Genomic DNA, 10115 nt, shown 5'->3' with positions numbered 1-10115 from the left:
CTTGAACAGCAGAGTTTTTTTTTAAAGAAAAAACTATTGCCATTCACTGGGGCGGGAAATTTCAAAAAAAAAAAAATTAAAACGACGTTGTTTTGCATCTGGGCGCATAGTGCAACGCGCGCCGTGGTGTAGGATATAAATTGCCGGTTAAAATAGATAATGAATGTGGGAAGTTATAAAATGAGACATTGGGCCGCAAGTGCATTTTTAGTCTAATAATAAATCATATTAAATATGGAGGCAAAGTATAAGCTCGTCGAGGCTATTACAATGCTTAGAAGTAAAAGGAAGAATGTTTGAGATGGAGAGAATGATTTGTTGGTCTGAAGATGATGATGTCTAAAAGCTTCTATAAACCTCCCATTTATAGATGGGGATTGACTTTTCCGGCCAAAACAATATAAAAAGGGGAGATCCCTCCGCAATTATCACATATAAATGACCATGCACAAGTACACACTTTCACAAGACAACCGAAATCACCTCGCTCAGGTAGGTGAAAGGTGCGTGGGAGAGGTGCACTTAGGCCACCTTGTGCGTGGCAATGCTCTGCCACACAATCCATCGTCGCATAGTCTACCACATAGGGTGTAAGGTGGCCCCACCCCTCCAACTTCGGACTTGGGTTCAATTCTCTCCATCGACTTTGCATCTACCTCCTATATTTTATACATTTCTTATGTAGACTTCCAAAATCCAAACTCTCTGTCTCTTCCGACTCTTGGTACTTTTTACCATATCCTTTTTGTTTTTATGGTCCAATCTTTACTTTTTTTGGTTCAAACCCCACAAACTTTTTGTACTTTTGAACTTTGTACCCACTAACTAGGGGAAATAAGGGGATCCATTTATTTCTATGATATAAAGTAGGAAAAGGTCTAATTTGTGGGGTAATTTGTAATAAAAGCAAAAAAAGAAGTGGCAGTCCGTAACGGTTCAACATAATGACAAGATAGTGAGCCCTCAGTATCGAGATCTCTATTAAAACTCCCATTTGCTCACGAGACAATAGACACTCGCAGAGGGGCACTGCCACTTCACCTCAGCTCTTCTTCCTCCTCCTCCTCCAATGGAGATCTCTCTCTAACAACATACACAATCATATATTCTCATAATTCGACTCATGCTTTCGTTCCCGTAAATCAATTAGCCGTCGGTGGATCCGTCGACGTCGTCGATCGTCGCTTTATTGCTGAATGCGTTTGCCGTTGAACATGAAGTTCCTATTGGAATTGGTGACGTGCTGCGGCGCATCCACATTCCGGCAGCAGGCGCCGGCGGAGGAGACGCGATCCCTGGTTCCGCCGCCCGAGACTCGGAGGAGGAAGAAAGGGAGAGTGGTGGTGATGACGAGGCGCGGTCGTCCGGTGGCGGAATGGAGACCCTCGCTCTCCTCCATTTCCGAAGATACTGCTCCGCCGGAGAAGAGCGATGGCGTCGCCGTAACCAACCGGAAAATCAGGAGGGTCGTTTCCGCGGCATCCGCGTCGAGACCACCGCAATATCGCGATGAAAACAGGTACGCACATAATATTCTCTAATTCATCTTCTTTTTTTTTTTTTAACAAGTAAATTAATTTCGCAATACTCTTTATTTAATGTCTTTTTTTTTTTAAAAAAAAAAAACAATATAATTATGGAATTAAATATTAATTTCTCCTCTCTCAAAAAAAAATATATTAATTTCTCATTTTTATTTCTTAAGTCTGATTGAATTAATAAAAATTAATCTTACATTTAGTAAATAAGTTTTATATACTCAAAAGCTACATTACAACTTTACAGATTCAATATATTGAACACTAGTGGTCAAATACTACATTATAATAGAGTTAGTAATACTCAATAAATTTCTCAAAAAAAAAAAAATGATAGAATAGTAAACTGAACATGTAATATAGGATAAATGGGTAAATTTTTTCTCTAAATATCATATATTATTTATTTTTTATAATATATGCATCTTAATAATTTTTGTCGGTTTTGCTAAGTGTCTTAAGGCATCCTTGTCTGTTTAGTGATTTTTATTTATATATTTGAGAAAATAAAGATGGATCACTCAAGTAACAAGTGGTTCAGACCAATGAAAAGAACAAAGCCGACATTCTTAACCATTACCCAATCACTCATTAGCATTTCTCCCAGTTTTTAGTTGCCCATTGCAACTATACACCACTTATAAAATCACCTATTTTTGCATTGAATTGTTCAATACTCATGTAGCTTACAAATTAATTATATTTTAATAAACTGATAGACTAAAATATTATTCCACTTAAATTATACAAAAATAAATTTTAAACCAATGCTAAATATTTTAAAATAATAATAATAATAATAATAAAACTAAAATCTTGGATGTATAGTACCCACTAAATCTAACTACAAATTAAAGAGCAATAATGGGCAAATCTTTTTAGGAGGATTTCTATTCCTCAATAACATAATCGCCCTATTTTGGTATAGTTTATAGGTCAATTTTGGCTTATTTGATTACTATTAGTTGTTTGACTTGTTTAAAAATACTCAAAAGTAATTTTTCAATTAGCTTTTTGAGAAAATAAATTATATCAAACAGCTATCAGCTAGCAGCTAATTTACCAAACACATTTCCACAATTAGCTAATATTATCAACTAATTATACTCTCTAATTAACTCAATCAGCCAACAACTAACAGTTATCAGCTAAAAGCCATTTACCAAACCGGGTCAAAGTTCTTATTATATATTAAAGATTATATTGTGATCTAATACCAACTAATTTGTACAAAAAATTAATTTTAATAAATATATTATGTAATTATGAGTCGTTTTCTTATTATGTAATTATTATGAGTCAATAGATTTTTTCGATGACTTGATAATGATGTTCACATGGATCACCTTATCAAATTCTTAGATATCATTCATAGCTGTAAAGGAGTAGTTGAGAAGATTCATCAATGAAATGATCCCCACAATTATGTCTCTACCCACCAATGCCACTCTTCTTTATTCGCTCATAGATTATTGCATCTGAATTAGAAATCAATCAATTCTTATACCACATATAATAATAATTTTACTTTGATTAATTGAAACGCAATGTTTATACATAAATCGAGTCATATTTATCCGTATAGTTTGCTACAGTCAAAATTGGGAAGGTGGAGAAATATAAATAGTATAATTTATTGTATATATATGTGTGTACCTATCAGAACATAAGAGAGAAAGTACAAGTAGTAAGTTGGTGGGTGTTGTCGAATCTTGATGATGAATACTTCTTTGAGCTTGAAATTGTTCCATTTTCGGATTGATCTAATTAACTAACGAATCTGTTTCTTTCTTTTTACCTTTGATTCCCTTTTATCTTTATTTTATTGTAATTTTTTCAGGCGATCGGCAGGCTATTCTTCTTCGACGGTGCCAACGTTGTCTCCAACACCCTTCATGTTTTGACTCTTCTCCTTGGAGTTAACATTATATAAATATGTATGTATTTGGTGTTTTCTTGTCCGTTGGCAACCTTAACGGACGAACAAACAAGAAAAATTGTGTATATTTATATAAATTGTATGTACACATCATATCCCTATCTAGTATAATGAATCGATTATACTATTACATTATTTCTTGGTGTTTCTTGTTTTTGCAATTGTAAATTGAATTGGTGAATACATGAATTGGTAGTGTTAGAGTAAATCTTTGTGCAAATACTGCCCCCTGTAGAAGTCCCTTCGGTCGATTAATAAGAGATCCCTATTCACGGTTAGTAATTAGGAATTCTTTCTACTGCTAGGGTTCCTCTCAATCGCCGAGGGCTCGCTACAAGGCCGGTCAGCTCACTCTACCCAGAACAGATACTGCCTAAGAAAGTAGTTATGAACAGATACTGCATTGTAGCAGAGTCAGTAGTACTAAAAAAACAGAGTAATTCATGTCTGAACAAATCTATACCAAGATTACCATGTATTATAAATGATTAATTCTTGCAATTTACAGGTACAAATGAAATGTATTTCAATTACCAACATCATAAATTTTCTAAGTGCATGTTTGCAACAAGAAATCTTTGTGTCTGTGTTCATCCCAGGACAAAACAAAATAGGTTCTTTCTAGTTCTGAGTATATGTTTTTTGTATGACTTAGTTTCAGTGCCAAGCAGAAGCAGAGATGAGGTTTCTATCCTTCCATCCCAATAGCATAGCCCCATCTTTCTCCACAAGAGTGTAATGCTCAGAGTAACACTTTAACAGGCCCTTGATTACCGAATTGACGTAAGAGCTTAGGGGATACTGTTGAAATCCTGCCATGGTGAACCTCGATTTCCACTTCCCTAACAGCTCGTGGCGCTCCACCCTCTCCTTGCCCTCGCAAGCTATCACGTTCACTATGTCTCGGGCCAGGCAGTGCTGCTCGACGTTGATGCGCTCCTTCCTGTCCCTCGGTAGGACCACGTCCAGTGACTCGAACATGGCTGAGTAGTATTCCAGAGCTTCGATGAACCTGCTGAAGAAGGGGGCGGTGTTCGTGTTCGATTCTTGCTCCACCAACGTGACCACCTTGGGAGAGAGCGACTTCACCATCCTTAGAAGTCCGTCTCGAGGATTGCTCACGTCAACGCTCTCGTCCGGGGTGTGGTGGAGCTGTAACGGGAAGTTCACCGCCAGCGCCTCGCCGGGCCTTATATCGAGCATTTCCCGGGTGACTTGTGGGGCAAAAACCGGCACCGGGTTGAACTCAACGGGAATATTGAATTTCTCGGATATAGCTGCAAGGCGTTTCCCCACCGCAACCAAACCGTCGCCCCGAGCATGTCTAGAAAGCGGGTCGTCAATCCCGGTGATGCGCACGTAGGGGGCCCCGCCAGGTCTTGCGGCGAGCGCTTGTAGAAGCGTCATCCATTGAGTCCCCTGGCAAATTTGGAAGTCTATAATGTGAATGCGATCTTCGTTTCTGCACGATTCTGCTATGGCGCCATTAGCAGCCATGTAACCGAACTTAAGATACGGACATATCTCATACAAGATGTGCATGTAGGAGAGCAAGTCGTTGCCTGCTGGCTCCTTACATTTCAATGTCCGATAAATGTTTGTACCCGATGCTTCTTTCCTCGCAACTAGGCCTTCAATCATGTACGCTCCAAGGCGCTGAATAGGATCCCCTGAAATAGACACAGCACACCGTGCTTGCTCGATCAGTCTCTCAAACTCGAGCATTTTGTTTTCATCAAGAGCCCTCGCACATTCGATAAGCAGCTGTTTGATATTAACAGGAGGAACGCCCTGAGATGGAAAATCCAGCATTATTTTGTGGCGTTTCTCGCTATGAATCCCTTCACCCGATTTCCCAAACGAAGACTGATGGAATTGCTGAGATTCATATCGGCCAGAACCCTGGGCTTCCTGGCTCCAAGACCTAATAGACCCCTGACTCGACGTTTGTTTTTGTGTATTTTCCCCCTCTGAATTTGTGGCTCCTACCCCATCCGGCCCCATCAAAGCGCTCTCCAACTGCCACAAAACATGCTTCATTTTCTGATTGTGATTTGCATTCCGAAGAAAAGTGTATTCACCCGAAGGAAGAACCAAGCTTTCGGGGAGGCAGTCCGAGGCGGGACTGCACCGTTGGGGATAACTGTTATAATCCAGCGAAGAATTACTGGAGGGACTGGCTCCAGAAAGATTATCTGTTGAGCTGTAGAGCTCCTGGCTGTCACTTAACGGGGTCTGGGGATCAAAACAATTACTGAACGGCGAATTAGGAGAGCTTCTCGAGTCAAATTTCAAGGAATCGAATAGCGTTGCAGGTACTGATGATGAAGTTTGGGGGAAAGACGAGAATGATAAATCCGCTCCGTATGCAATAAACTGATGTGAGTCCATGCTATATGGATAACATCAGCTGCTCCAACCACAAACTATTCTCAACATGAGCTTATCAAAACTGTCAAAAGTCTCTGTTGGTTCACCCAACCCTACAAGAACCAATGAATAAAATAAATTCAGTTTTACAGCCTTCATTTGAATAATCATCATGAACAATTTTCAACAACTCCCTAGGCATCAAACAAACCAACAGTCTGACCAGTTTAGCTGAACTTGTAACCTTATGGTTATCAAATCACCAACATAATCAGCTATGAACTTATAACATTATCGTTATCAAGTTAACAGTCTAACTAGCCCACATCCAACTTGGCGGGGTTACCCCTGTTGCATACTATTCTTAACCATATAAAAGACAGAAACCACTCCTCCAATCTAGGCGATTCAATATACTATGTACAGGAAACATGACAGCTCAAGTTGAAAAGAAATATTTTGAGAAATCTCTGGTGTTAAAGTTCAGATTTTGGCACAACCCAGAGGCTTCTTTTGCATATTAGATCAAAGAACAAACCAATATAGGAACTGCTATGTGCTAGTCTTTTTCATATCAACAAACCCAATTCAGAAATAAATGAAGTAAAATCCTACAAATGAAAAAGCTATTAAATTTATTATTAAAAAATTCCTAAAATGCTTATTTAACTAAGGAGAATGCCAAATTCAAACTCCTAGACCAATCCCCACAAACTCTAACCAATTTGAAACAGGAAAAAACAACAACCCCTTTACCCTTCAAGGTTTCTTTTCCGAAATAGGACAAATAATCAGGAAATAAAAATCTTAAAGACAGTAAAAAGTGAAGAAGTGCTTACCTGGTACTATTTGCAGAAGAAAATAGAATGAAATTCAAGTCTGGGATTCCAAGATTTTCTTGTACGTATATAATTATATGGGTATGGTTTGTATAGGAAGGAGATTTAACGTTGTTGAAGAACGAAAGTGAGCGGAATTTCTGGATAACAAATGACAGGGATGAAGAGTTTCGTTTGAGTATATATAGGGGTTTTTGTACGGAAAATCCGCGGCGTTAAATATAACGACGACACACGCACGGGGTTAAAGAAACTCGAGTCTCCAGGGTTGAATTTGACGGAGGCACTGACGGGTGGATTCTAGTCGCCGACCACAGGTTTCGACTTTCGATCCCCGCAGAACATTCTTGGCTGTTTCAACCCGTCCCTGATATTTTACCCTTTGGGGGTGTAACCACTAAGTCACGCTCTCATGAGGAGAGTGCACGGCACGCCAAGGAGATGATGATGTCAGCAGTGATGATGTCCATTTCTCACCATTCAAAGTCAAAGGCTTCTTCTTATCCCAAAATGATGAATCTCCAACTCTAAGGGCTCCCCACACTCCGACCCGACAGAGCATATGGGAGGATATAAATTACGGTGACTCAATGGGTTAGTAGACAGGAGTCAAAGGCTTCTTCGCTTCTTGCTCTCTTGTACTCTTAACTCTTATTTTCGTAAGACTGTTGTTTACAAACTTTATAATAATGTGCTGTTAATACATCCTTAATGTAATTATGGCAAATGGCAAATAAAGAATATGTAACAAAATAAAAAGTAAAAATGTATTTATATAGAAACGTCAAAATTATTTCAATATACAACCTATCAAATCACTTATAATTAGTGCATGAGAGTCACTTGCATATAATATACGGAGTTGTAAGATACGTACTCCAAAATCTTACTCTCTTAAATTTACTTTTTTGATGTGACGAGTCCTGATAGGTCATTTTCTTCACGTGGGTCCTAGTAAAAGTGTCTACATCAATATATTGTAAGGGGGTGTTTGGTTGGATGGAAAACATTTTCCATGGAAAATGTTTTCCTAAAAGTGAAGGAAAATGATGTTTTATGTTGTTTGGTTGGATGGAAAACTTTTTTCATTGGAAAAAGTTTTCCTTAAGAACAAGGAAAACAAATTCCTAGCTTATGCTAGGTATTTTGTTTTCCATGGAAAACCTTTTCCATGGAAAATTAATATGACAATTTTACCCTCATCATTCTTTATTAATTACTCTTATTATTATATTATTATTATTATTATTGTGTAGGGTTATATTTGTCATTATACTCATTATTCCTTACCCTTCCAAACTCAACCAAACAATGGAATTCATATTCCCAGTAATTTCTTTTCCAACAACCAAACAATGGAATCTGTTTTCTTGGAATTTATTTTCCATGGAATTTCAATTCCATTTCCCTTCAAATATTTTCCAGTGAACATACATGTAGTATTTTCCTAATATACAACTCCCATTAGAACATCCTCATCATTTCTTAATCTTTCATGGCTTTTGAAGTGCCATTAGGAAAGAGAGAGGAGGACAAGAAAAAAGAGAAAAAATGAAAAGAGTAAAAAAGAAGATCGACAACAAATTAAAAAGTATATAAAAACGCGCCTACTGAGAGCGCTCCACGCCCGGAAATCCCTCTCTTGTTTTCCATTTTCTCTCACATGACGGGCCCACATAAAACATAATTTGCAAGGAGTATTACATTTGTAATTTAAATACTATCTTCTTTTTTTTTTTTTTTTTTTTTTTTGTATTCTTGAAATTTCAACTTGTCTTCAAAATATAATCTAATACGGAGTAATAATATTTAAAATAATTATAAAAGTCTAGAAGTCAAACTATTGCCAAAACTATAACATTTTTTTTTAGATTGTAAGCTTTTAATTTATTTGTTAAAATCTTGCAAGTTGCAATCCTACTTGGCAACATTTTATTTAAAAAAAAAAAAAAAAGATGTAAATATAGGATATGCAATGTATTATCATATCATTTCCCTTATGGCCTAATCCCTACCATTTACTGGGATTGAAAAAGTCTTATAGGCAACAAGTTATCGAGTCAAAATGGGCAGACTAAAACATGTTGACTTTCAATTTTTTACATCAATATCTATATTTAGTCATGTTTAAATCCATGAAATTAAATATCAGATTGTGGAAGTTTGACTACAGTTGGTGGCAATAAATGTTGAGGTGTTGACCATGGAGCGTGTCAGTGACGCGCCGCCAGTGTGAATATAGGAGAAGCCTTGTGTTGTGTGGTACAGGTAAAGGCGCGTCTTTGGCAAAGGGGGATTTGCTTTGCTGCTCCACATAATTAAACTGTAGAGTTGTCATTTGCTAGCGTCGACACGTAGGATTCAGGATTTTCATTTCACCTGACGTGGCACGCGGTATTGCTTACTCGCTCTCTCTTACTTTTTGATCGTGACCGGTTTAACATTATTACATGGTTTAACAAAGTTGAATGGCAAAAATTATTAATTTATTCCTCAAATTACAATTGTCCAATCTTTTTTTAATCAACTTCAGTTTATATTTTGAATATTTGCATCCAATTGGATTATTTAATTAAAAATGCTAACAATTAATTGAAATATACCTTTTTATATGGCCGTTTTATGTATCAGCCTACTTTTATTAAAAATAATAATTAAAATTATCTCTTATACTTAACTGCAAGTTTAATTAATTCATTATATATATATATATATATATATATATATATATATATATATATATATATATATATATATATATATATATATATATATATAAGATCGCTCATATGCGGCGGGGTTTTACGGTGCGGCGGTGCGGTCAAATTTCAGAATACACCAACAGTGTTAACAATATGCACCAACAGTATAATAAAAACACACCCCAATGAAATGTAATAAAATATCACAAAATACACCACAGACTCAAAAAAACACACCATATAACTCACCACCCCCAATGGTGTATTTTCGAACAGTGTATGGTGTTTTTACTCACACCTAATGGTGTGTGTTTGGTGATTCAGGGCTCTGTTTACTCTGTTTTGTGTGGTGTATTTCCTAACGTTGATGGTGCATATTTGGTGAACTATTGGTGTTGCCGCACCGTAAGATACTGCCGCACCTGAACCCGCCTATATATATATATATATATATATATATATATATATATATATATATATATATATATATATATATATATAGTTATTATTCCCGTTATTGCATAGAAGTTGGCCCCAATCTTCTACACCAACTTAATAATTTTTGTTGATCGATTGTAATCTCTCAAGATAAATAAATGTCTTGGGGTTGGTTTTGAAAACCAACAAATATCGTATCACAATTATCTTGTCAATAAGTCAAAATTAACAAAATTAATCACGTAATAATAACACAATAACTCAATTATGTTTTAGTCAAAATTGCACC

The 10115-nt window shown here is 36.6% G+C and overlaps 2 protein-coding genes across 2 annotated transcripts; one reads left to right on the top strand and one right to left on the bottom strand.

Moving 5' to 3' along the window:
- The first annotated feature begins 961 nt into the window (after positions 1-961).
- On the top strand, positions 962-3612 carry LOC109190669. Its single transcript, XM_019341216.1, has 2 exons — positions 962-1519; positions 3379-3612. Exons 1-2 carry the CDS (start codon positions 1197-1199, stop codon positions 3440-3442), a joined length of 387 nt encoding a protein of 128 aa, XP_019196761.1. The 5' UTR covers positions 962-1196; the 3' UTR covers positions 3443-3612.
- A 313-nt stretch (positions 3613-3925) lies between these two features.
- Positions 3926-7053, bottom strand: LOC109190667 (scarecrow-like protein 21). The gene is made up of 2 exons (XM_019341215.1): positions 6687-7053; positions 3926-5960 (listed from the first exon to the last, which is right to left on the bottom strand). The coding sequence occupies exon 2, from the start codon at positions 5866-5868 to the stop codon at positions 4135-4137; it is 1734 nt and encodes a 577-aa protein (XP_019196760.1). The 5' UTR covers positions 5869-5960; positions 6687-7053; the 3' UTR covers positions 3926-4134.
- Between the last annotated feature and the right edge of the window lie 3062 nt (positions 7054-10115).

Source organism: Ipomoea nil, unplaced genomic scaffold (assembly GCF_001879475.1).
Source record: "Ipomoea nil cultivar Tokyo-kokei standard unplaced genomic scaffold, Asagao_1.1 scaffold1576, whole genome shotgun sequence".
In the NCBI taxonomy this organism is placed as follows: Eukaryota; Viridiplantae; Streptophyta; class Magnoliopsida; order Solanales; family Convolvulaceae; genus Ipomoea; species Ipomoea nil.
This window is presented reverse-complemented; position numbering and strand designations above follow the sequence as displayed.

What these genes read in the sequence shown, in the direction of transcription:
- LOC109190669 (XM_019341216.1), top strand. Translation starts at nt 1,197, where the DNA reads ATGCGTTTGCCGTTGAACATGAAGTTCCTATTGGAATTGGTGACGTGC. An exon ending in CAATATCGCGATGAAAACAG is followed by an intron (nt 1,520 to 3,378) that starts GTACGCACATAA and finishes TAATTTTTTCAG; the next exon opens with GCGATCGGCAGGCTATTCTT.
- LOC109190667 (XM_019341215.1), bottom strand. Translation starts at nt 5,868, where the DNA reads ATGGACTCACATCAGTTTATTGCATACGGAGCGGATTTATCATTCTCG.